A 27,108-nucleotide genomic window follows, 5' to 3' on the forward strand; every position below is an offset into this window, starting at 1 on the left:
TTTGGATGAATACACAGTAGACTAATGATAGGGGGGCTGTCATCCTACTTTGCCAACTCCGCCCTCCATTCCAACCCAAATCAACTCATGCGTCCTCCAGGCCCCAAGAGAAAGTCCTCAGCATAGGGCAGGGCAGATTGTGGTTTGTGGGGTCCAGGCCGGGTGCCCACCTCCAGCTCACGTTGGTCTGTTGAGTGCTACATGGTCTTGGTGTAGTCAAGAGACCATTCATCAGTGAAGACCCATGATTAGCACAAACGCTTGTGCTGCACATGGCAGGACAGGACACAGAGTCCCTCCAAGAGCCCCACTGGGGTGGGGGTACTCAGTGTCAACAGGCCTCTGGCCCTTTCCCTCCATCATATGTCCAATTCATTTCCGAACTTTCCGCCCCTGAGAGGACAGCGACCTTAGGAGACCCAAGCAGCTCGTAGGCGGAGGAGGGCATGTCCAGAGAAGTCTGCTTTGCTTGCCCTTGCATGCCTTGGGGGTAGCTGGACAAGACTCCTGACAGGTCCAGGTGTCAGGACACAGGATTCTGGAGAAGATGATAAAGCTATACTTATAAAAATCGCTTCATAAAATATCATCCTGTGGAGGGAACATACAACTTTCTAGCCTCTTTGGTCAAGAAGGAAAGCCTAGCAAGAGGAGTTCAAAGCAGCTGGGGTGGGCCCAGGGGAGGGGGACAATCAGCTTCTCTCAGAGACTCTGCTTTGTCCCCAATAAATGCTAAGTTGATTGAAATCTCATGTTCCAAACCTGGGGTCTCTGTCCTCAGATTCATACAGGAACTATTTTCAGGAATTACTTCCAACATCTTAAAATGCCACACATTATTTACAATAGTCCACAGGTAGAAACAATCCACATGTCCATTGACAAATGAATGGATAAACAAAATGCACACACACACACACACACACACACACACAAATGGAATATTATGCAGCCCTTAAAATGAACAAAATACTGACACATGCTACAATATGGATGAACCTTGAAGATGTTATGCTAAGTGAAACAGGCCAGTCACAAAGGACAAATACTATATGACTACTTGTATGAGGTACCTAGATAGTCAAATTCATAGAGATGGAAAGGAAAGTGGTGGCTGCCAGGGGCTGGGAGGAATGGGGAGATGTTGAATGGGTACAGAGTTGTAGTTGGGGATGTTAAAAAAAAAAAATCTGGAGCTGTATCTTGGTGCTCACTTCTGCAATGAGCTTCCTCAAAAGTTTCCCACCCCCAGGGTCAGCTGAGGGCTCTGACGGCAGCAGCCTAATATGGAGGCTATGTTGAAGAGAAAGGGCCTTGGCACTGGCATTCTTTATGGTGCTGAGAGTTTTTCCATCTCCTAACTGAGTCATGAAAGAAAGTTTTCTGGCTCTGGATATTTGTAATTTTGGACACCCAAATTTGGAATATTTCTTTCTGAATTGTGACAATGCCGGGGGATTTTGGTGCCACCCGTCTTGGTTAGACGGCTCTGGGTTAGGATTCTCACTGGAATACCCCACCAGTAGTTTGCATGCGGGGTCCAGGGGCCTGAACGCATGTCCACGAGAACACTTGTCTGTTACGGTGAATGCTGAATTTGAAGAAGACACGAAGGACTCTTGCTGACAAAGAAGAGGAAGACAGTGATGATGATGTAGAACCTATTCCTGAACTTAGATTTGTGTCTAGTGATAAATCATCATTGGAGGCAATGGCCGCGGCAATCTGGGAATGCCAGGCTTTGCACCCAGACCCAGACGATGACGACGGAGAATATGACGTAGAAGTACACGAACAAGGGCAGGGGGACATTCCTACGTTTTACACCTCTGGAGAAGGATTATCCCATTTAACAGCAGAAGGCCACGCCACACTGGAGAGACGAGAAGGAATGCTTTCTCAGTCCGCGAGCAGCCAGTGTATCATGGCTGGAGTCCGGGCAGAAGATTCAGTAAGAGATTAGGAAGATGGGATGGAGGTAGATACGACACCAACAGTTGCTGGGCAGTTTGAGGGTGTAGATGTTGATCACTAAAAATGATTTTATGCTGCTTTGGGATTCTGCTCATAACTAACTGTAGGAGAGAACTTGGTGCCTTTTTCACGGTGGCGTGAGTGTTGATGAAAGTATTTTTCCTTCTCCAAAATTTACCTGAAACAGTTCTTTCTTGAGACAGATTATACTGAAACAAGGTGTCACCAGCAGAAGAAACTACGTATGACCTTTATTAACAAAGGTGAATTAACTTAACTAAGAGGGTATTTGTAGTTTATCATTTACCCTCAAACTTCCTGTGTCTAAGTGCCCTCTGAGTGGGTCTATATTCCTGCCTTCAGTATATGCACCTTCCACACCCCAGCAGGGCTATATGAAAATGCAGAGGTTCTTGAAGGTCTAGGGTGGGACAGAAGCTGAATCTAAGCTAGAGCCCCTTTAGGGCCTCAGGATACCCTTATCCCTTAAAGAGAGAGACAAAGAGATCGCAGAGAAATCTTGGCCTCTGCTCATTCACCACAGGGGTAAGGATCTTTTTACTAATTTGGGACTCAGATTAATTCATTCAGGCGTCTCTAGGGAGCCTCTTCGGAAACATCTCAGCCACACATACTGCCACTACCACAAGTGCTTCTAACTAGTTTTTGTTCCTTTCATCATGTTCCACCAGTTTCTTCTGTTAGAATCTCTCAGGTTATATATCCTTTAATTTCCAGCCTCTTAGGTCAGTTTCTGTAACAGAACAAGTGAAATTGGGATGAAGTCCTCAAAGCACTTCAGATGATAATTTTTTTGTCGTTGTAGTAGCGTAACACATAAATCTAGGTTTTCTATAAAATAGAATAAAATCCAGAAACAGATAGTGGTGATGGTTACCCAACAATGCGAAGGCACTTACTGCCACTGAACTGTACGTTTCAAAATGGTTAAATCGGAAACTTTTATGTTGTGTATATTTTACCACATACACAAAAAACCAAGCACTCCACAGGTACCCACAATGCCTCACCCCCTTAAAAGCATCAAGTCGTGTCTGTGACCATTTAGATCCAATCTCTAAATGGGCAAGCATAGACATTGATTGATTTTTTTTTAATAAATAAAAACAACAGCAAAATATATCAGTTACGACCTTGAGCAGTTTTTTGGCAGGTACAATCTTTCAAAGCATGGCATCTTTTTGGGGGAAATGAAACAAAGGGGCCTTGGTGGAAATGTTGGCTTGGGTGAGAGCCCTGGTCTCCCTCCGCTGTAGAGGCTGTGATTTTGTGGTTGGGGAGTCCATGCTAAAGGAGGAACACACCGCAGAGAAGAGACCAGTGTCTCATCTCAGCCAGCCACAGGGACAAGCATTTGGGTTGGAGATAGCTCTTTCTCTGGCCTATTTTTAGAGCCTGGAGTCAGAGATCTTCACAGCAAGCTGCAGTGAGTTAACCGTCTAGTCTGTGTGACACACAACACTGACACAACACTGAAGATGGGGACCATACGTGTATTAGCTAAGGAGGGATAGAATGGCACACCCTCCCCTGAGACCGTCCTCCATCACTCCCAGACATTGGGTGGGGGGGTCGTGATAGACCTCTGGATCTTAGCAGCCTGTGCCACACAAGGGTTTAGAGATATTGTACACAGAGCAGTTCAGGCCGGATATTAAAAAAGTCAACACAATAGACTCTCATTTCCCAGCCCCAGAGCTTGAGGGTGGGGATGCTGGCTCCAGAAGCATTCTGGTTCAGCGCCAGGCAGAAAACCATTGTGGGAATTTCCAGCTCTCCTCCCTGTTATGCCCAATCTACCTGCCTTGAGGGGCAAGATGAGGTTCAGCAAGAAACCATCAGAAGACAAATTCTAATCCAAACCCTGCTTTTCTGTGGCCTGTGACCTTGGCCCCTTTGAGCCTCAGATACTTTGTTTACAAAAAATGGCAACAATAATATTTCCTTCTATCGCATTTGTATGAATCAAACAAGACAGTGCCTGGGGACTTGCTGAGAAGGGATTACACAGTTGCTTAGGAATTTTCTTTTGCCCCTACATCTGTATTTAGAGTGGAATAAACAAAGTTAAATTATTCTGTATAGATTAAGGAGACAATTGAAGCCTCAGAGTCCCATTCTCTGCCCTGACCCCTGGAAATGTTTCTTTTTTAATCACTAAAATTCTAGCAACACTGTGTTTTGTATAGAAATGAGGGGAAATGTCCAGCAAGGTTATTGGGGCTGTGTAAGGATCACTGAGGCAATCTCATTTCCTCCCATAACCTAGAAAGAAGCCTTGGGTTCTTCATGGTGATGTAGGTGAGCCGGAGTAAACAAGGGACCTCCTGGTCCCAAACCCTTTAGAGGATACATGACTTATCCATGTTGGGGATTTAGTGTTTGTCTTCCAGGAGGCCCCAAAGGACACACCAGATTCCATTGGAGGCCCCAAAGGACACAACTTCCATTGGCCAACTTCTCCCCATCTTCCCCCAAGAGAGAGCGGGGGGAAAAAAGCCTGGGGGAAGGCTTTGGGCTGGCAGCTCCAGCAAGCGTACGAGTGCTTCCAAAGGCAGAAAGGGGGTACTGTGCTTTTCCTTCCTCCTGTCTATGAATAAATAAACCGACACCTCCATGTGGACTTGTAGCTACGTGTCACACTATAAGTACTTGCCTGCCCCTGGGTGATGGTGGTGGGCCCCCTATGAGGGGAGGAGGGAGGACAGAGCCCACCCCCATCCCCTACACCCATAGGGCTCAGACCCAGAGGACATGCAACTGCTGCAGTCTTTCTAGGGTATATTCCACAGCTGCTCAGACATGACGTCCTGTTGTAGTAGTTTGGGGGAGAAGTGAATGGCCTTGGACACCAAAAAGAGAAACTTACACAGAGCTGGCAGGAAGGGGTCAAGGGGATTGGCTTCAGCAACACACGAGGGACTCCAAGACATGGACACAAAGCATCAAACAGATAGGACAGTTTTGCTGTTTGCTTCTTTCCAGCAGCCTATTTACACATATCACTGTGCTCCACCTTCACGGGCCCTTCTAGAGATAGCTGAAGAGGTAAAACCATAGAGACACTGGAGTCAGCCATGCGCCTATGAGATTTCCAGCTGAGAGACTGGGCTGGCCACGTCTCTCCAGACCTCAGTCTGTCATCTGTAGGAGGATAAGGAAAGCCTATTCCCCAAATGTGAGAATTCAGAGATGAAGTTTGTGGCAGAAGGGTTTCGAGGAAACTTAGCTCCTTTCCCCTTTCCCTCCTTTGCCGCTCTCTGAGGAGGCAGGTACCAGAGAAGTATCACAAGGCAGAGATGGCCACGACCTTGTATTTGAGAGGGAGGCATCATGGCACCCTCTTCACTACCCATTAATCTGCTGTCACGTCTAGGTCTCACATGTCCAGCCGGGGTCCCTATACTACTCAAATATGCCAGGCCGGTATGCTGAGGGGCAGGTGGGAACAGCCAGGGCCTTCCCTGGCCAAGCCGTGGTGGGCCACCCAGCCATTGCGCAGTGGGAGGTGGCCAGGCCTGGGGGCCCCACTGCTGGGCCCCGACTCGGAGGGCAGACCTGAGTCGCTGGGCTGCACCTCCACGAAGACCCGCGAGCGGAGGAGCCCGCGGGACCGCTCTGAGTAGGCCAGCCTGTGGCTCCCCCATTGCGGTGGGCAGAGCTGGGCACGGAAGGCAGCCTGGAAGCTGCGATGGAAGTTCTCATTGAAGTAGCCGTAGATGATGGGGTTGGCACTGCTGTTGAAGAAGGCCAGCCAGTGGGCGAAGGGGAAGCCGTAGACTGAGATCAAGTGCAGCTGCGGCTCGCTGAGCCGCCCATAGTCGATGAGCAGCAGCAGCGCCCAGAGTGGCAGCCAGGACAGCGTGAAGAACAGCGCCACCACGACCAGCATATGCACCACCCGGGCCTTGCGCCGGCCGCCCCGCCGGGCCTCGGCGGCTGCCTCCTCGCGGGTGTGGCCAGGGCCCGAGGCCTTGACCAGCCTGCGGGCGATGCGGGCATACATGACCACGATGAGAATCAGGGGCGCCAGGTAGACGTGCGAGAAGAGCACGGTCGTGTAGACCTGGCGCATGCTCTCCGTGGGCCACGCCTCCCAGCACGAGTAGAGCGGGTAGGAGCGGTTGTGGGCGTCCACCATGAAATGGTGCTCGTCGCGCGTGACAGTCAGCATGACGGCCGAGGGGGACATGATGAGCAGAGCCAGGGCCCAGATCGCCGCGATGGTGACCAGCGCCTTCTGCAGGGTCAGCTTCTCCCGGAAAGGGTGCATGACGCAGCGGAATCTGCAGCACGGGTTGGGGGTGGGGGGAAGAGAAGCAGCGGGTCTGCGCGGGTCCAGCAGCCCCACGTGAGAGCTAACCTGGACTGAGGGCTGCTGGGTACGGGTCCTTTTCATTCACCACCTCACCTGAGCGTCAAACAGCAGCTCTGACGTTAATCGAGCTTGCAAACAAATTGGTTTCTCACGTGTGAGGAGTCAGCTCTCGGTCTCAGACGCCAAGAACAAAGGCAAAAACAGGATTTAGGAGAGAGGGGAGAAGGAAACCGCAGGCAGTGTGGGAAACGTGAATCCTGTTTGTGCACTTTTGGGGGTAAACTGATGGGCCGGCAGCTAGCAGAGGGATCAGTCTGTACATTCGGTCCTCGAGTAGGCGATTAGGGAGGTGTGTCAAAGAAAACAATTTTTAGCTATTTGTGGATTCTTCAGAAAGCCTTGGGAGCCTCCACAACAGGCTGGCCCTATGTCATGTTGGCCAGCATCCTGCCAACAGTGCTTTCATAGTACTAGGACAGATCTGCACCATTTCCTCAACAGAACATCTCAACAGCGATTATTATCACACCCTTAATTTACAGTTGAGGAAACTGGGATTCAGAGGTGTTAAGCAACTGGCTCCAGGTCACACAGCTACTAAGTAGCAAGGACCAGCCTCGAACCTAGATTTGTCTTGCTCCACTAAGCCATATAAACCAGCAGCTATACACCTTCACGGTGCGTTAAAACATCCTGAAACATTTAAAGAAATACCTGTGCCGAATTCTCCTGGCCAATGATTCCAATCTAATTAATCTAGGAAGGTCACGTGGCAATTTAGAGAGTGAACCTACACTAAAACACAGGCCTAGAGCTGACTCTCAGCCAAGTGCTCTTTCCACTTCACCAAACTGTGTCCTGCCCTCCTGCCTCGCCTCCCTTTTCCCTACCTGACAGCACCTTCTACCTCTTCCATGGCCTGACTCAAGCCTTGCTGGCTTACTGGTTTCATAGCATTACACACTTAAGAAATTGCCAGAGAACAAATAATTCTTAAAGCACGCAGTACTAGCTGTAGTGCAGTACCAGTTAATGGATGGAGGAGAATCCTGGGGCGGTCTAGAAAGGCTTCCTGGAGGAGATGAGAAATTGAAGAATATGGCAGACACCACTGGAAGAGGTTGTGCATTCACATACCATTAACAACGATAGCAAGATGAACATGAGTGATGGAGAGGGATTTCCCCCAATTACCCAGCTAGTTGTGTGCACTGCAGAGACAGGAATCCAGTTCTATCACCCCAGTTGCCAACATCACTGGGTCACAAAAGACTGCATTTGAGAAGGGCAGAGGTGCAATGAGGATGAAGACATTAGATTCTAGAAAGGGTGAAGGAGAGTCAGCATCATTCTGGAATGAGAAGACCCCTTGATTTCTTCCCTACAAGTTGGACAACTATAATTCAACAAAGGCTTCCCTGCTCAGTACACAAACACATCTGAGAGAGGCACGCATCGAGACATATGAAGGTGGAGGTATCAGAACAAACAGGGGAGGCCAGATGCCGGGAAGGACAGAGACAGGGGCCACAGATGCAACCTAGCACCTGCCACGGCCCCAGATGACATGGTGGCAAGGAAGGAGTTGGGTTGCAGCCCATACTCAGCATCCTGGAGGGCCAGAGGGGCAGAAGCAACCTTTCTGCCTGAGTAGCTGGCACCAGTTGCTGCTAAACCCAGGCAGAGACACAGCACAGTGGTATGGCAGCAGCAGACTAACATCTACCATTACTAGCAAGAAGGCAAAGCTGCATATTCATGAATCCACCCCATCTCACCCCACTGTGGTAGAACCTGGTGGAAGAAGTGGAAACACCTCAAATAGTACAGTGTGGCTGGTAGTTTCTGGTTACAAGGAGGCAGCACCAGGAACTTGCAAGCCTAGAGCCCTATCCCCTTCCACCTCCCACCATGGAGGTGGTACCCTGAGATTGAGGCATCTCAGACACAGAGAGGATGCCCACCTCCTTGGGGAATATGGGGCATTTTCCACAACTGAGGCAACACCCCCCCCCTAAGATCCCAGAGGTGCAAGTAGTGCAGGGAAGAGAAAACAAAAACTCGTGCTATAACATCTACTAGAAAACAAAAGAAAGACCTCTATGTATCAACCTGCTGAATTGTTAAGAGCAGAACAGTACCTAAGAAAGAAGACTTCACTACCTCAAATGCCTAGGCAGAGAAACAATCCATCAAATACAATGAGTAACCAAGGTAGCAAGATAGCTCAGAAAGAAAATGAAAACTTTCCAGAAACTAAACTCAAACACATAAATGACTGTAATTTAATTAACAGAGAATTCAAGATTACAGTTATGAAAATACTCCATGGCATACAAAAAAACTCAGAAAGACAGCTCAACCAGCTAAAAAATAAAATCAATGAACAAAAGGAGTATTTTACCAAAGATATTGAAACTATAAAAAAGAACCAAAGAAAAATTCTGGAGCAGAAGAACTCCACAAATGAGATAAAGAATGCATTAGAGGGCGTTGGAAATAGAGCATACTAGATGAAAGAGAGATGAAAGCAAGCTTGAAGATAAAAATCCAGGAATGACTCAGGTGGAAGAAGAGAGAGAAATGAGAGTTAAAAAAAAAAAAAGTGAAAGAACTCTGTGAGAACTATCTGACTCCATTAGCAAAAGCAACATAAGAGTAATGGGTATACCAGGAAGAGAAGAGAAGGAGAAGGGAAAAGAGAGCCAACTGAAATAAATAATCAATGAGAACTTCCCAAACCTAGGAAAAGAGCTAGATCCTCGAATTCAAGAAGCTAACAAACACCTAACTATTCCAATGCAAAAATACCTTCTCCAGGACACATTGTATTAAAACTGTCAAAAAGTAATGATAAAAAAAGAATTCTCAATGCAGCCAGGGGGGAAAAAGACTGTACCCAACAAAGGAAACCCCATTAGATTCTGATCAGAATTTTCAGCAGAAACCTTACAAGCCAGAAGAGAGTAGAATGAAATATTCCATATATTAAAAGGGAGAAAATATCAGCCAAGAATAACATATTCAGCAAAGTTATCCTTTAGATATGAAAGAGGAATAAAGACTTTTCCAAACAAACAAAATCTAAAGGAATTTACCACCACAAGACCTGCATTATAAGAAATGTTTCAAGAAGCTCTTCTACCTGAAACAAAAAGATAAAATTATATAAAACTTTGAGTAAGATAGCAGACAGAAGCAGGAAATTGCAACTCTATTCCAGAATAAGGTATTGAAATTTTAATTATAACAGAAGAGTTAAAGGGAACAAAAAGAATTTTTTTAAAAAGACTATAACTTCTGCAGTTTGGAAATGAATACACAGCATAAAAAAGGGTAATTTGTGACAACAAAAACCAAAAAGGAGGGGGAAAAAAAGGACTGAACTTGCACAGGTGAAGATAAGATGTAATCAGAAGAAAAAAGACTATTGTATCTATGAAACTTTTTTTAAACATAAACCTCATGATAACCACAAAACAAAAATCTAGAGCTGAGACACGTAACATAAAAAAAGAGGAAACAGAAAAAATTTATAGAAAACTACCAAACTAAAACAGCAGACAGAAACACTAGAAAAAAGAAACAATGGAGATACAGAGCAACCAGAAAACAAATATAACAATAAACAAATACACTAAAGTTTTAAGATACAAAATCAATATGCAAAAATCCATTGCAGTCCTACATACTAACAACGAAATATCAGAAAAAGAAATGAAAACAATCTTGTTTACAATTGCAACAAAAAGGATAAAATAAACTAAAAGGAAGTGAAGTACACTGAACATTACAAGACATTGTTGATAGAAATTGAAGACACAAAGAAATAGATATTCTGTGTTCATGGATTATTAAAATGGCTATATTACCTAAAGCAATATACAGTTTTAATGCAATCACCATCAAAATTTCAATGGCATTTTTCACAGAAATAGAACCAAAAAATCCTCAAATTTTATGGGAACACAAAAGACCCCAAATAGCCAAAGCAATCCCGAGAAAAAAGAACAAAGCTGAAGACATCACACTCCCTGATTTCAAACAATACTACCAAGTTACAATAACCCAAATAGTATCGTATTTGCAGAAAAATAGACACAGAGACCAATGGAACAGAAATGAGAGCCCAGAAGTAAATTCACACACATATAGGCAACTAATCTTTGACAAAGGAATCAAAAACATACGATGAAGAAAGAAAAGCCTATTCAATAAGTGGTGTTGGAAAAACTGGAAAGCCATATGCAAAAGAATGAAACTAGACTGCTAACGGACACTTTAACTCAAAATGGATTCAGGACTTGAATATAAGACTGGAAAAATAAAATACATAGAAGGAAACATAGGCACTAAACTTAATGGACCTTGGTCTCCGAGGGGTTTTGTGACCTTGACCCCAAAAGCAAGAGAAATAAAAGCAAAAATAAATGAATGGGACCACATCAAACTAAAAAACTTCTGCAAAGCAAAAGAAACCATTGACAAAACAAAAAGGCAATCAACTGAATGGGAGAAGATATTTGTAAATGATACCTCCAATAAGGGGCTGATATCCAAAATATATAAAACGCATACAACTCAACAACAAAAAAACCCAAACAACTCAATTTAAAAATTGGTCAAAGGAACGGAATAGACACTTTTCCAAGGAAGACATACATATGTCCAACAGATATATGAAAGATGCGCAACATCTCTAGTCATCAGGGAAAAATGCAAATCAAAACCACAACGAGATACCACCTCATACCTATTAGAATGGCTATTATCAATAAGACAAGAAATAATATTAGAGTGGATGTGGAAAAAATGGAACCCTTGCACACTGCTGATGGGAATGTAAATTGGTACAACATCTCTGGAAAACAGTATGGAAGTTCCTCAGAAAATTGAGAATAGAGCTACCAGATGACCCAGCAATTCCTCTTCTCAGTATCTACCCGGAAAATTTGAAAACACTATGCGTAAAAATATAGGTACCCCTATGTTCTTTGCAGCATTATTCACAGTGGCCAAGACATGGAAACAATATAAGCGTCCTTTGATGGGTGATCGGATAAAGAAGATATGGCACATATATACAATGGAGTATCACTTAGCCATAAAACAGATGAAATATTGCCATTTGCAACAACAAGGATGGATCTTGAGGGTATAAAGAAACAAGTGAAATAAGTCAGATGAGAAAGGAACTACATGATTCCACTCATGTGGGGGATGTAAAACAAACAATAACAAACAAAGCAAACAAAAAAACTCATAGATACAGACAACAGAATGGTGGTTACCAGAGAGGAAGGGGGGTGGGAGGAGGGCAAAGAGGGTAAAGGGGGTCAAATAGATGGTGGCAGAAGGACACTAGACTTTGGGTGTTGAGCACACAATACAGTACACAGATGTTGTATTATAAAGTCGTACACCTGAAATTTATATGTGATTCACCAATGTTATCCCAATAAATGTAATATAAGTAAGTAAATAAATAGAAAGGGCAGAGCTAAGAAGTGCCTGTATTGGGAATCGAACAAGGAGTGTGAGAAAGAAAGAAAATAACAGTGATAGCTGACATTTTGACCCTGTGCCAGGTAGTATGCGTCAGCTTTATAAGGAGAAGCTCACTGAAGACTCCCAACCATCCTGTAGGGTATTTTCCATTTCACAGATGAAAAACTGAGGCTCTGACTAGGTAAGTAACTTAGTGAAAGGGCTCACCGGGGAGGAAGAGGACTTACTGCAGTTAGTCAGAATTTTATTGCAAAGCCTCCTTGGCTCCTGCTTCCATTCCATTAGCAGAGCCATGCTTATCAGAGAATCCGATGGAATCTGAGGCTTCAAATACCATAAGTAGCTGGTGATAGGGTGGAGATGGGGTGCCGGTAGGGCCTGGACTGCCAGCGCCCAGCAAGGAGGCTGTGGAGAGAAGTGAAGGAGCCGGGGGACACACTTCCTCCCAGCCAGACGATGGCCACCCATTAAGCTAGCTCCCCTGCTCAGAGTCATGGAAGGCAGGATTCCTGCTCCTCAGGAAACAAGGTCTGCCTTCAAGCTCCTCAGAAGCCCCAGGAGTCCCCATTAAATGTCCTTAGGAGCTGCCTCCAAGCCTTCTGAGAGGAGGTGGTGGGATCCAGTCTCCCCAAATTTAAAGAGCAGCCTTCCCTTTATGGCTCAGATTCAGCCCCACCCACCACAGAGCAGCCCCAGCCTTCCCCGGGTCCTGCAGTGAAGACAGTGGCTCTTTCAAGTGCCAGGCCCAATCGACCCAGGATAACTGAGTTGGGAACCCTCTTACCTTTCCACGGCAATGGCCACCAGTGTGAAAACGGAAGCTGACACGGACATGCCCTGCACCAAGCCGCTCATCTTGCATGTGGCGTTATCAAAGGGCCACCCTGCAATGACAGAGGCCAGCACAGAGTAAGAGATGTCTCACCCACAGAGAGCCAGGAACCTTACACCATCTAAGCCAGTCCCCTCTGCAGCGTGGTTCCTCCATGTCCGGCGAGGTGGTCACCCTCTCTGCTTACACATCTCCAGGAATGAGAAACTCACCAGCCCACACCACCATCAACAATTCTGCCCATTGGAGAGACAATCTTTATTACCAACCAATGATTTCCTCCCCTGAGATTTGGATCCACCCAACCCAATGTACAGTCTGTAAGAATGCAAAAGACACACGTGACATTTAATAGAATGTTTGCCTATGAGGAAGGGGCTTTGGAGTGGGGCAGGGGTATAGAAAGGAATGAATAAATAAAAAATAAACATGAGGCTTCACATCAGAGTGAAGTCCCTCTGCCATGAACTGTGGATGTGAATAATTCAACCATTTGTACCTGTGTTCCAAAAGAAAGGGGGGGGAAGGTGGGAGATGAAATTTTTCATCTGTAAAAAGGAAGAAAGGGAAAAGGGAAGAGGAAGGGGGAAGATAAAGAAGGGGGAAGGGGGACGGGAAGGGAAGGGGAGGGAAGGGAAAAGCCATATGAAGTTTTATTTTATAGCGAAACATTCTATTAGAAAACTTCTAAATACACATAAAAACAGACTGGTTAAATAAATTGTAACACATCCATACAATGTAATTCTAAGCAGTTGTAAAAAGAATGAAATAACTTCATGTAAATTAATTTTAATGAATCCTATTTATAACATATATACTATATTTTTAAGCAAAGAAAAGGTAAAGGTGCAGAATTGACTGAAAAGCTAGCTTTTCCTTAATTTGCTTGTACTTGTATAAAATATGTTTGGAAAGGGACACAAGAAACTGGCAAGATTGGTTCCCTCCTAGGAGAGGAGCTGAGACACCAGAGGACTAGGTAGAGAGATTTTTCACTGGATATCTTTGGGAGATTTTGACTATTGAACCATGTAGATATGTTATCTATTCAAGCAATTTAAAAATTTTAGGCATTTGAAAAGGACTGGCAAAACGACTTTAACCAACTAGTGATCATATCATTGTTAACTGGAGTGTGTGTGTGTGTGAGTGTGTGTGTGTGTGCACGCACGCGCCTGTACGTGTGTGCATGCATGCCTATGTATGTGTCTAGGTATGCTGGGAAGAAGGATGCAGTTTATCAGCAGCCCTGAAAGAACCCGGCCTTCAGCAGTAATTAAAGGTTCCATCAGTATACCCGAGGGGAAACTAACTGCCCTGGTTCCACTTCCTGGATCTTAGAAACTCAGGCTGTGACTCCCCTGCCCCAAGTCAGGTTAAGTCACTCCAAATGGGGCTCTGAGCTCAGAAGCTGCAGGCTCAGACCTCTAGGGGTCTCCACAGCTCAGGAAATCCAGAGTCCCAGGGTCTGCGGAGCCTTATTCTGAAACGGGAGAGAGTAGATGACAGGGGGATCTTTCTGACACTTGCAGGACTAACAGGCAGGAATCGAGAGGTCAGGTAGTCTAGTCCTGCTTGAATCCCTTCTCCCAAATCCCTGCTAAATGGCCAGCCCGTCCTTACTTAGGCACTCCCAGTGACAGGGAGCTCGCTATCTGTAGGACAGAATTATCTTTTGTTGGAGAACAGCACAAATAAGTGGATTTTTAGGTCCTTATTCAGAAAAACCCTGCCTCCTTCCCACTCCTTCCCACTGGTTCTAGTTCTTCCCGTGCGAGATACCCGGGAGAGTAAGACTGAATGGTATAGTTGTTAGGAATATGGGTGTGACAATGTGGGACTCGACACTTAGCTGTGTAACTATCTGTCCCTTAATCACTCTGAGCATCAGTTTCTTTATTGCTAAACTGGGGATAATAATAATAATACATGCTTCACTGGATTGTTGTGAGGATTAGTTAAGATAATGCAGGAAGAGTGAGGTCACACAATGCTGAAACAAAGAAAATGGCTAATTCATTGTATCTAGCATCAAATCCCTGTGCCATCAGACTGCCTTGAGAGTTTGAGACAATGACATGTTGGCCGAGAGAGCAGGCCAGCAGTGATTCCGGGGAGGGCGCTCCTTCGGCCGCCACGGGCTACACTCACCTGTGATGAGGTTGTCCACAAGGGTGGTAGGCATGCAGAAGATGCCCACCAGCAGGTCACTGATGGCTAGGTTGAGAATGAATATGTTGGTGACAGTGCGCATGTGCCGGTTCTTGAGCACGATGAAACAGACCAGGGTGTTGCCCACCATGCACAGAAGGAAGATGAGCACGTAGGCCACAATGAACATGGCCGCCACTGGAGAGGAGTGCTGGTAGTAGGAGGAGAAGGTGAGGTTTGCGGCCGGGGTGGCCTCAGTGTGACTCCCATTCTGGTTTGGGGGCCAGCTGCTGTTGGAAGGCTGGGAGGGCGCCCCTAGGAGCGAAGGAACATATGAGTCAGGATGCTAGACAAAGAAGAGATGACTGACTTCCCACCATGGGTGAGATCCGTCTGTGCTCCAAACCCTGCTCAGCTCCAGTTGTCAATGAATGCACAGATCCAAAACTCGGCCCCCACAGCCACCCTGATCTCACACCTCCCACCCTGTCCTGTGCATGACTCATCTCCCCATGTTGGCTATTCTCCACGTAAATGTAACCCTCCTCTGCCCCATCTAGGCTCCATCCTTCTCAGCCCTGCTCTCTGCCCCAGAGCCTGACCTCTAAGGACCACATCACCCAGGCGCCTTGCCCTCTGGTTTGCTGACTAGGTTCAGTCAATGGAGGCACTGAGGGAGACGGGAGGACTAGAGAAGAAAGAGGTCAGGGTATTCACCTCCTGCCTCACTCCCTGCCTGGCCCAGTTATGGGCACAGCTCCTGCTAGGTCTCCTCTTTATGATTCGAGTTCTTTTCGGACCACACTGACACTGCTTCCTGTGACTGCCAGTCCCAGGTGGCTTCACCATCCCTGGCTGGTTCTCTTGCCCTCCCTTTCCCCCCTGTAGACCTTCCCTTCTGTTAAACTCTCTTCAGTTACACACTTTCTGAGTGTATCACCTGTTTTCTTCTGAGACCCTGACTGTTACACTCCCAAGATCTTTGATGTCCTTCCGCATCCTCTCCTCCACGGAACTTTAGTTGGGAAAGGCAAGAAGGCAGTCGGGAAAAGGAGAATGAAAGGGGACCTGAACTAGGACAAAGGAGCAAAGGCACACGCTAAATTCACCAGAAACCATCCAAAGCCAAGGCTACCACCTATCGTGCACCCCTTCCCATTGTGGTGATCAGCTGCTTCATTTGCACAGCATTTAACAAAGCATTTCCATATCTATTATTTTATCTAACCCTCCCACTAGGAGGTAAACAGGTTAGGTATTAGCCCCATTTGAAATGGGAGAACTGGGATCACAGGGGTTCCATGCCTTGCTCAGAGTGGTACAAGAGTATGCAGCAGAGTTGGCCCTGCTCTGTGTGTCTGACTCAGTCCCACGTTTCAGTGTGTGTTTCTCCAGCCACGTTCAGAAGGGAGCAGCTCAGTGTCTAAACACAGCTCTTCTGGGAAGTCTTTCGATGTAGGGTCTCATAACATTATCTTGTAAACTCTCCTCTTGCCTTCCTCTGGGATGGAATGTGGCCCGTGCCAGGAGGTGAAGAGTCTTTGAGGAGTCTCCTGTCCCATCCAGAGCTCAGCCACTAGCCTGGAGGCCCACCGGAGGCTTGGGACCTGGAGAATAAAGAGAGTCTGGGGGGAGCTGACCCGATGAGCTGGCACAAGTGGGGCCACAGGGACCAGCAGGTGGCACAGGGGCTGTGGAAGGCCTGCTGGTGGAGGTGGAGAAGCTGGAAGCTTCCAGTACACAGTGAGAAGAGAAGATAATGGTCCCATGCTTAGGCCCTCTAGCGGTGTCCACCTGCACCCACGCATCTTTATTTTAATATGGAAAAGGTCAAACATGTACAAAAGAGAACGTTGTAGTAAACACATACAAGAGTATGTCGTTTAGTGACATTACAAGAGAGAAGAGTATAAAGAACCCCGTGTATACATCATCCACCTCCAACAATTATCAACTCAAGGCCAATCTCGTTGCCCCATACTCCCAACTCTCTGGATTATTTTGAAGTGAATATCATATGACTTCCTTTCATCCATAAATATTTCAATTTATATCTCTAAAAAGTAGGACTCAAAAAAAAAAACCAAAACAAAACATAACCACAGTATCATTATCACACCTAACAAAATTAACAATTATGTCATAATATTATCAATTATCCAGCATCCAGCACTCAAGATTCCTGATTGTTCCATAATTTTTACAATAATTGGTTTGTTTAAGGATCCACATAAGATTTCTGTTTCCATTATCTATTATTATGTGGCAAATCACTCCAAAATTTAGTGGTGCCGCACTGTGGCTTGGCAACCTGGGTGGTCCATCTGCAGGTTTCTCTTGGGATCATTCATGCAGCTGTGGTCATCTGATGGCTCAGTGAAGCTGGAAGGCCCAAGATGGGCTGCTTCATGTGGCTGGTGTATAGTGCTGGCTACTGGCTGGGGTGTCTCGGTTCTCCTTCAGATGGCCTCTCATCCTCCAGGAGGCTAGACTGGGCTTCTTCACAGCGTGGCGGTCTCAGAGTTCCAAGACAGCAAGAGAAAAAGCTACACGCTTCTTAAGATCTAGGCTCACATCATCACTTATGCCACATTCTGTTGGCCAAGGCAAGTCACGAGGTCAGCCCAGATTCATAACAGAGCAGAAATGGTTTCCACCTTTTGATAGGAGGAATAGCAATATTAAAATGCAAACAGTGTGTGATGACACATCTGACAAGGGGTTAATATCCAAAATTTATAAAAACTCATTCAACTCAACACCAAAAAACAAACAATCCAATTAAAAAATGGGCAGAGGACCTGAAGAGACACTTTTCTAAAGAGGACATACAGATAGATGGCCAACAGACATATGAAAAAATGCTCAACGTCCCTAATCATTAGAGAAATGCAAATAAAAACTACAATGAGATACCATTATACCTCCAGCCATAATAGCTATCATCAATAAATCAACAAACAACAAGTGTTGGCGAGGATGTGGAGAAAAGGGAACCCTTGTGCACTGTTGGTGGGATTGCAGATTGGTGCAGCCACTATGGAAAACAGTATGGAGGTATCTCAAAAAATTGGAAATGAAACTACCTTATGACCTAGCAGCTCTACTCTTAGGTATCTATCCAGAGAGATCCAAGATGCTAATTTGAAAAAAATCCAGGAACCTGTTTATTGCAGCACTATTCACAATAGCCAAGATGTGGAAACAACCAAAATGCCCATCAGTAGACGACTGGATTAAGAAACTGTGGTACATTTATACAATGGAGTATTACTGGGCCATAAAGAAGAATGAAGTTTAGTGGTTACCAGAGTGTAAGGGGGGTGGGGGGAGGGAGATGAGGGTAAGGGGGATCAAATATATGGTGATGGAAGGAGAACTGACTCTGGGTGGTGAACACACAACGGGATTTATAGATGATGTAATACAGAATTGTACACCTGAAATTATGTAATTTCATTAACAATTGTCACCCCAACAAATAAATTGAAAAAAAGAAGAAGAATGAAGTCTTACCATTTGCAACGATACGGATGGGCCTAGAGAACATTATGCTGAGTGAAATGAGTCAGATGGAGAAAGACAAATACCATCTGATCTCACTTATATGTGGAATCTAAAGAATAGAATAAGTGAACAAACTAATCAGAAACAATCTCAGAGATATAGAGAAAAACTGAAAGTTGCTAGATGGGAGGGAGGTGGAGATGAGGGAGAAGGTGAGGGTATTCGAAAGCACAATTGGTAACCACAAGATTTCCACAGGGATACGAAAGTCAGTTTGGGGAACATAATCAATAATGTTCTAAAGATTTTGTAGCGTGTCAGATGGACACTTGTCTCATTAGGGAGACCACTTCAGAGATGATGTAGATGCCTGATCACTGCACTGTACACCTGAAGCTGAAGCTGAACAATAATGAATGTCAACTATAATTTAATACATATATGGTCACAGGATGTGGAGTACAACATAGGGAATAGAGTCAATGGAATTGTAACAGCTATAGACGGTATCAGAGGGGCAATAAATTGGGGGAGGGAAGTTATCACTTTGTGAGGGATGTAAATGTCTATTACATTGTTTTGTACACCTGAAACTAATAGAAAAAAAAAAGTGTGTGGACACAAGGCCTATGATTCATTAAGGTCCATTATAAAATCTACCACCATCTCCACATTGCATTTCATTGTGTGGCTCCTAAATCTCTTTTAGTTTCTAGGTTCCCACTCTGCTTCTTTACCCACTACTATATTTGTCATATAAACCACTGGGTCATTTTTCTATAGAATTTCTCGCAGACTGGATTTTGCTGATTGCTCCCTCGTGATGTCAGCTTCCATGTGTTACTCTCTGTCCCCTGGATTTCTTGTAACTCATAGATATAGAGGCTTAATCAGATTGTCTGGTGGTCTCTCTTTTTTAAAAAAGATTTTTATTAAAATGTAGCTAAGACAATATTATATTAGTTTTTAGGTGTCCACCATAGCTATTCAACATGTATGTACCTAAAGAAGTGATCACCATGATAAGTCCGGCAACCATCTGACACTGTACCAGCTATCACAATATTATTGACTATATTCCCTATACTGTACATTACATCCCCATGACTTATTTGTTTTATACCTGGAGATTTGGACCTCTTATTCCCCTTCACCTATTCCCCCCACCTTTCTAATTTTTCAGTTACAGTTGACATTCAATATTATTTTATATTCATTTCAGGTGTATGGCATAGTAGTTAGACATTTATATAATTTACAAAATTATCCCCCTGACTAGACTAGTACCCACCTGGCACTATATAGTTATTACCATATTATTGACTATATTCTCTCTGCTTTACTTTACATCCTCATGACTATTTTGTAATTACCAATTGTCCTTCTTAATCCTTTCACCTTTTTTATCCCGTCCGCTAACCCCCCTCCCATCAGGCAACTATCAGCTTGTTCCCTGCATCTGTGAGTTTGTTTGTTCATTTATTTTGTTCTTTAGATTCCACATATAAGTGATGATATTTGTCTTTCTCTGTTTGACTTATTTCACTTAACATAATACCATCCAGGTCCATCTATGTTGTCACAAATGTTAAGATTCTATCCTTTTTTATGGCAGAGTACTATTCCATTGTATATCTGTACCACCTCTTCTTTATCCAACTGTCTATTAATAGACACTTGGGTTGCTTCCATATATTGGCTATTGTAAATAATGCTGCAATGAACATAGGGGCGCACATATCTTTTCAAATTAGTGTTTTGAATTTCTTCAAATATCTAGAAGTGGAATTGCTAGGTCATAAGGTAGTTCTATTTTTAATTTTTTGAGGAACGTCCACACCATTTTCCATAATGGCCACACCAATTTGCCATCTAGTGGTCTTTTTTTGATGCTAAGCTTGATCAGTGGGCTCAGGAGATGTCAGCCTGATCCCTCCACTATCAAGTTTCCTCTCAGTTTTTCACCAGTGTTTTCAGCAGCAGCCACGAATGATTATTGCCTAGACCCCTCATTGTATCTCAAATATAATCCAAACTACTGCATTTTCTGACTCTTGTTGCCATCTCTCTGGCCTCACTCCCTGCCAATCTCCCCATTATGCTCTGGCCATCTTGTGATGGCTCCTACACACTCTTGTTTTTTCCAGCCTCAAGGCCTTTATCTCTTCCTGTTCCTTCTGCCTCTTTCCTTCTTTTAGCTCCCGCTTAAATGCTGTCTGCTCAGAGAAGGCTGACCTGATCACTCTATTTAAAATAGGTGCCCCACTATCATCTATCACAGCATCATGTTTATTTTCTTCAATCTATCAATATTGTATTTGTTTTCAGGTTTATTTTCCCCCCACCCTTGAAAGTCAGCTCCTACAGAGCAGGGACCTTCATTGCCTTGTTGGTAGCCATCTTCCTAGCCTCTTGTCAATGCCTGCCCCTAGGAAATGGTTTGGCAAACAGTTGTTGAATAAATAAATATTGGTATGAAGGGGAAAAAGAAAAAAAGATGGATCTTGACACCAGGTGACAGGGTCCTGCTCAAAACTGGCATTGCTGATGTTAGACGGCCTTCTCCAAGGTCCCCCAGAAAGAATCCCCATCCCAGAGCCTATTGGGAGCCTTCCCAGGCAGGCTCAGCTCATTTGTTGAGCCTCAAAATCAACTCTGAATCAGTCTCCATGACCTGGGGGACTCTGTGGGTGTGGATGGGTAGGAGAAAATGCTAGAAGCTGTCTGGCTAGACTCCAGTCTGTTTCCCCCACTGCCTTCACTCAGCCTCAGAGAACTGCTTAGTGAGCTCATGTTCCAAAGTCTGTCCCTGGCAAGTGTCTGGGAATGACGCTGCCCATCTCTAGACCCTCAGTTAAGCCTGGGCATCAGCTTCTACTCTTAGGTCAGTTTCCAGACTTGTAGACTAATCTTTCTAAAGGAAGAAAAACTTCCTATTCCTGGCAACTCCCTTGGGCTGGGGTACGATGGGGTGGAGGCAGGCAGGCCTTCCTCCCTACATGGGCTCCAGGCCAGCAGCTGGAGACCTCATTAACACCCTGGGCTTGTCCTTTCTGGGATCTGCCTGGTACCCTTGTGGATACATTACAGCGTGTGAAAATTTCAATCGCTGAACCCAATTAAGCCATTCCCCTACTGGGGGATCTTCCTGGAGGTCTCAGATATAATAATGTTTCCCTCTAGGGCACTCTGATGATCTCAGACACCAAGTCCTGAGCCACTGAAAACCCAGGGCCAAAGAGAAGGTGGGGGTGTAAGGCTTCTCAGTGTGTGTTCCCCAATCAGCAGCATGACCGGAACTTGTTAGAAATGCGAATTCTCAGGATTCACCCCTGATCTAGGGAACCAGAAACCCAGCTACAGTGCTTCCCGGAAAATAAGACCTAGTCAGACAATCAGTTCTAATGTGTCTTTTGGAGCAAAAATTAATGTAAGGCCGGTCTTATTTTATGATAATATAAGTAAGACCCGGTTAATACCCAGTCTTATATAACATAAGACCGGGTCTTATATTAATTTTTGCTCCAAAAGACGCATTAGAGCTGATTGTCTGGCCAGGTCTTATTTTGGGGGAAACACGGTATATCTCTGTTTTCATGTATCTTCCTGGTGATTCCAATATGAGCTCCAGTGGGAGACTCACAGAACCAAAGGACTGATAATAAGCTCAGTTTTATTATCTGTTAAATGGGGTGGGGTGGGGTGGGGTGATGCTGTCTCCCTGCCTACCTACCAGACTGGATAGGCAAGTGAAATGCTTCACAAAAGAAAAAAGGAAAAGAAAAAACAAAACAGGGCACAGTGTCTCTGGCAGTATTTGCATGGGCATGGAAAGGCTGAACCCACCTACCTGGCTCTCCAAGATGCTCTGTGTCCTAGACTGGAGGGAGACCAGGAGACTTACTCTTCTCCACCTCCTCTCTCCAGTGACCTACTTCCTCTGCTTGGGCTGCTCCACAACACACCCCGCTCCAGCCAGTGTGAGTGTACACCTTTCCAGCCTATGGGCCTCCCTCTGCCACACCGCTCTGAGGCCCGAGAGCAGCTGTGGAGGCTGCCAGAGGCTCCAAGGAAGCCACTAGACTGAAGTCAGGCTGGGAGTGGGGTAGAGAATGGACCTGATTTGCTGTCCTCCACTGACTTACCGCACAGCACAACACCACAGCCAAGGCCGACTGGGGGAAGTCCTGATGGAGGTTACTGCCTGGCTGGCCCCAGGAACCGTGCGGGAAGCTTGCTGATGGCAGCGTCCATCCACAGGTATTGGGAGAAGGCTTCTGGGCCCTCAGAAACCTTCCAAGCCATATTTTTGAGCCAGGTACCCAAGAATTCCCTTTGCTTTCCCCATGTCAGCTCCCTTGCTCAAGCTGGATAATAACGGGCGAGGAGACACCTTCTAGGCCAGCTCTAAGTGACAGAAAATTCTTCCTGATGTCGAGTTGAATGATCTTACTGCCACTTGCCCCCACCTGTCCTAGTTCTGCCCCCGGGAGCCACACAGAACAAGAATGAGCCCCTGTCCCCGGGATCACCACCCTCTCCCTGGTCCACATCACCTTCAGTCCATTTTGTGCCCCCCATCCCCCCCCAGTAATTTTCCTCAAGAATACAAGCCATATCTCCCCCATTTGAAATGTATGCAATTGATTTTTTTTTTTTTTTACCTAAATTCATGACTTCACATTTCACTTATATCTACATTTCGTTTTCTTGGTTTCGATCCAGAAAACCCTTCAATCTTGAACCTGTTGCTGTGTGGTGTTATGGCTCTTAACCGCAGATTTGATAAGCTTGCCTTTTGTTTTTCTTAGAAATTATTTAATGTCATGCCAAAGTCAGAGCTCGAGGGACTTCCAGGCTGCATTCAAGCCTTTAATAACAGCCTTTTGTCAGTCCTACCACCCCCTTCCCACGTCTCTCCACCAGTTCACAGGGCTTTCATGGAAGGTCTCTGAAGTGTCCTGCTGAAATCCCATAATTCATCTTTCTACCTCTCAGAAACTCAGTCTGAAAGAGATCTGGTAGGGTTAGCCTCATTTGTTTTTAGTGAGCACAAATATCGGCTCCTAATGAGCACTACGTTATTTTCTTTCTCTTCGAAAAATTTTGTTTTTGTTAAAAATCATGTGCTTATCATAAAACGATGTGCTTATTATAAAACAATAGCCATGCCGTGGCCAATGCATTTGTAATGCTTCCTGTCGCATCCCCTCACCCCAAGGATTCTAGCTGGGGTGGACAGTTCCTTGCGCTTCTGCACTTCATCAAGCCTGCACCCAGAGCTCTCTCTGCTTCCTTTAAAACCATGAACAGGACCCACCTAAAAGTGCAGGAGTGGGGCAGCCCTCAACCAGTATTGAAGAGCAAACAGCAGTCAGCTCCCCACCTCACGTGGGGCAAATCTCAGGTGCATTCTGCACTTTTCTCAGAGGGCTAGAACCCCCAGTTGCCCACAGCTAAAACCAGCTCATAATAAATGTACCCATTTCTCTCCTCTTCTCCCTCTCCCATTTCACTCTCTGGACTCCCACTTCCAGACATCACCTCCCAATCAACTCCTTGTACGCAAGTCCTGGTCTTAGGGTATGCTTTCAGAAGAAGAATCCAAACACAGATGTTAGTGACCAACTCTCTGCATACATCTTACATATATAAACAATTATAAGCCATGTTATAAGTAATGTTATAAGTAACATTATAAGTAATGTTGCATAAAGGGGTCATATGGCACATGTGTTCTAAAACCTGCTCTTTTTGATTACTCACAATAAGCAGTGAACATATTTTCATGCCAGTAAAAAAATCCTAAGCACAGTTTTTAACGTCTGCATAGTAGGCCATTGCAGGTGTATCTGATCTTTAATTTACTTAATTTAGGGACATCTAGAGGGTTTCCAGTTTTGCACTGCAATGAAAATGCTCACAGATATCTTTGCAGGTGTACAGGATGGCCTCCTTTGAAAAAATTCTGAGATGTATGATTGCTTTATTGTCTCCTATGTGTTTGATCATTTATTCTGGAATTTTAATAGAGATAAATATTAATCTTAGCAGTTTAGAGGTATGGTTTTTTAAATATCTATATTTCCCTCCTTTTTGAAAACAGGACATGTTTCCTTCTTCAGTTTTCCGGCACATACTTCATTCTCTATAATTTCCTTTAAGGCAATGATCATATCTGCAAATGCCTCCAGATCTCTGGGATGTCATTTGTCTGGGCTTCGATTGTTTGTGGCTCGATACCTTCTTCTTACCACGTATTTTGAGTTTCAATTTCCTCCTTATGCTCTACCATTTGAAGTAAAATTGCCTGTGCCCTGCTCTGCCTGCTTTCCCTTCTGCGTTAAGATTATACCACATGCCCCAAGCCCTGAGCAGATTCCTTCTTGTTCTCCTTACTGAGACTTTGAAAGCTCATTGCTTTGTCTTTGCTAATTTCCCCTGGTTTCTGGTCACTCCGGCTTCAGTGCTTTGCACACACCCTCTTACACATCCTGTCAAGCTTCCAGACCCATCTTGGGTTATACAATCCTCATTGCATCTCTTGTGTGTGATTTCAAACCCTAGCTCACTGGAAAGCTACAAGTGCAGCCACACAAGATGTTCTGGAAAACTCTCTTTTCTTTCTTGCTAGCAACGTTTGCAATTAGTTGCTTGGAATTTCAGGGTTTTATTACCTCCTGCAGCAGCCAGCTCTTATTAGTAGGAATTTGTTCAACACATCTTGGCTTATTTCTCCCTCACAGCCATCCTGAGAAGCCAGCTGAATGTAAGTCTCCATGCAACAGATGGGTAACCAGTGGCACCAGAGAGGTTTAGGCACTACTCCCAAGACAGCCAGCAAGCCAGTGGACCAGCTCTCTGTCTACCAGTTTCTTAACCTAAATGTGGTTTCCTCACTCACACTGGTTGTGAGAGTGGTTTGGACTCTCACTTGGTAAGGCTAGAGCAAGCAGCCTTATGCCTGGAGTACTACCCCTAAATACCCTGAAGGTCAAGTCCACAGTTCTCTCTCTTTTCCTGGGGAGACACATTTTCTCTGCATGGAAGAGATCTGGTCTAGAATTCTGTCTCCCCCACTACTCCCTCCCCTTCAAACAGGCAAAAGTGGTTGCAATTCCTAAAGCTAATAGCCAAACTATCCTCACCTGATTTCACATGACCCCGGTCCCAGCCAGGCACAGGGGAGCATGCTATGCTCGCGGGACACAGAGGCGCCCCAGGTCTCTCTCTCTCTCACACACACACACACACACACACACACACACACACACACACACACACACACAGAGTCACAGAGGTCTGGCTCTGGACAGCCCTGGGTGATCAGACACCCCTTACTTCCCCTCGGCTCACTGCTCCTGAGTCAGTACCCCATCCACACCCACCCCTAGCCGCAGCCCCAGGTCACTCACCCTCCATGCTGTCCACTCCCTCCGGCTCCGGGACAGTCTCTGAGGAAGGGAGGCAGCGGCCCATCAGAGTCGGTAGGGACAGAAGGGCTGTCCCCCGGGCGCTGGCTTGCAGAGTCTGCACCCCTGCCTCTGAGCCCCGCGGAGGCGGGCAGGGGGCACACGCTCCCAGCCCCAGCCCTTCGCCGGGTGGCTTCCCTCGGGGTCCAAACCCAGCCTGCCAGCGGCGAGGGCTGAAGGCTCCCGCGCGGCGCTTCTGCTGGCGGGTTCGGCCCCCTCAGCCCGCAGCCCGCAGCCCAGCGGACCGGAAGGAGGGGGCCCGCGGCGGCGTCGCCATGGCACCCGGCACACCTCTGCCGCCGCAGCGCCCCTGCCCCAGCGCCCTGCCGAGCGCGGGCGTCCGGGACCCGCCTTCCTCTTGCGGACCCCTTGGTAGGTACTGAGCACCCCTCTCGAGTGGGGGACACACGCCACTACCCACTGTAGTCCCGGCAGCGACATCCAATAACTGCATAGCCTTCTCTCTGTGCCCCACACCCCATTCATCATCCTTGGTCCACCCTCTCCTGACCCCCAGTCACCCACCCTGGTGTCCAGGCCCCTGGGGTCCTCCTGAGAAGGGGATGAGAGACAGTGGTGAACACACAGGAGGCCTAAAGCAGGGAAGTGGGGGCGCTCCATTAACTCGGAGCAGAGTGGGGACTACCGCGTCCCATACATGCTCACCGACTCTGGAATTAACCCGCCCAGGCCCTCACCAGAGGTTTACCCTTGGGCAAGTGTCTTACCATCACCTGACTCTCAGTTTGCGCATTTGTAAAATGGTTTTCGGGGGAGTAAATGGGATAATGTCAAAGTTTCTGCCCAGCACATAGTAGATGCTCAATAAATGGTCCCCTTCGGCTAGGTCTGTGGCCACCTCCTTTCCACCATTCCAGCCCCTGTCAGGCACCCAACCATCACCACCACCAACTTCTATCACATGAATGAAGATCTCAGGTTCCAGGCACATGAAAGAGAAAATGGCCCATTCCTTCATTTAATGGAGGCCAGGAGTTGATTTCAGGGGGACTCTGGGGAAACAGGTCACTCAGACTTCTTCCTAGTCTCCTTTCCCTCTAGCTCTTCTTCCTCTGCCGTGAGGGCCTGGCAGAGTCACAGAGCTGGAAAGGCCTTAGAGGTCACTGAGTCATCCCTGACCTGTCTTGGTCCTAATGCCCAGCAATGGGTACTGCTGCCCTCAAATCACTCTCTCGCCTGAGGACAGCCCTTCAGAGAGCAGGAGGGAGGGCAGGTACCCTCTCAAGTCTGCCCTTCTGCAAGCACAACACTGGAGGTTTTTTGGGGGGCTTTTTCTTCTTCCTGTGACTTGCCTCCATTTC

General features: G+C 46.0%; 1 protein-coding gene and 1 pseudogene across 2 annotated transcripts; one reads left to right on the forward strand and one right to left on the reverse strand.

Annotated features, from left to right (window-relative positions):
- The first annotated feature begins 439 nt into the window (after positions 1-439).
- On the forward strand, positions 440-2,887 carry LOC308508084 (methylosome subunit pICln-like; annotated as a pseudogene). The gene is made up of 2 exons: positions 440-1,344; positions 1,466-2,887. The product of its transcript is annotated as a methylosome subunit pICln-like (transcript).
- Positions 2,888-5,226: 2,339 nt separating this feature from the next.
- Positions 5,227-25,753, reverse strand: NPFFR1 (neuropeptide FF receptor 1). The gene is made up of 4 exons (XM_081074524.1): positions 25,730-25,753; positions 14,808-15,122; positions 12,606-12,705; positions 5,227-6,281 (listed from the first exon to the last, which is right to left on the reverse strand). The coding sequence occupies exons 1-4, from the start codon at positions 25,734-25,736 to the stop codon at positions 5,405-5,407; spliced, it is 1,299 nt and encodes a 432-aa protein (XP_080930650.1). The 5' UTR covers positions 25,737-25,753; the 3' UTR covers positions 5,227-5,404.
- Positions 25,754-27,108: the final 1,355 nt, after the last annotated feature.

Source organism: Rhinolophus hipposideros (genome assembly GCF_964194185.1).
Source record: "Rhinolophus hipposideros genome assembly, chromosome: 15".
NCBI classification, from domain to species: Eukaryota; Metazoa; Chordata; class Mammalia; order Chiroptera; family Rhinolophidae; genus Rhinolophus; species Rhinolophus hipposideros.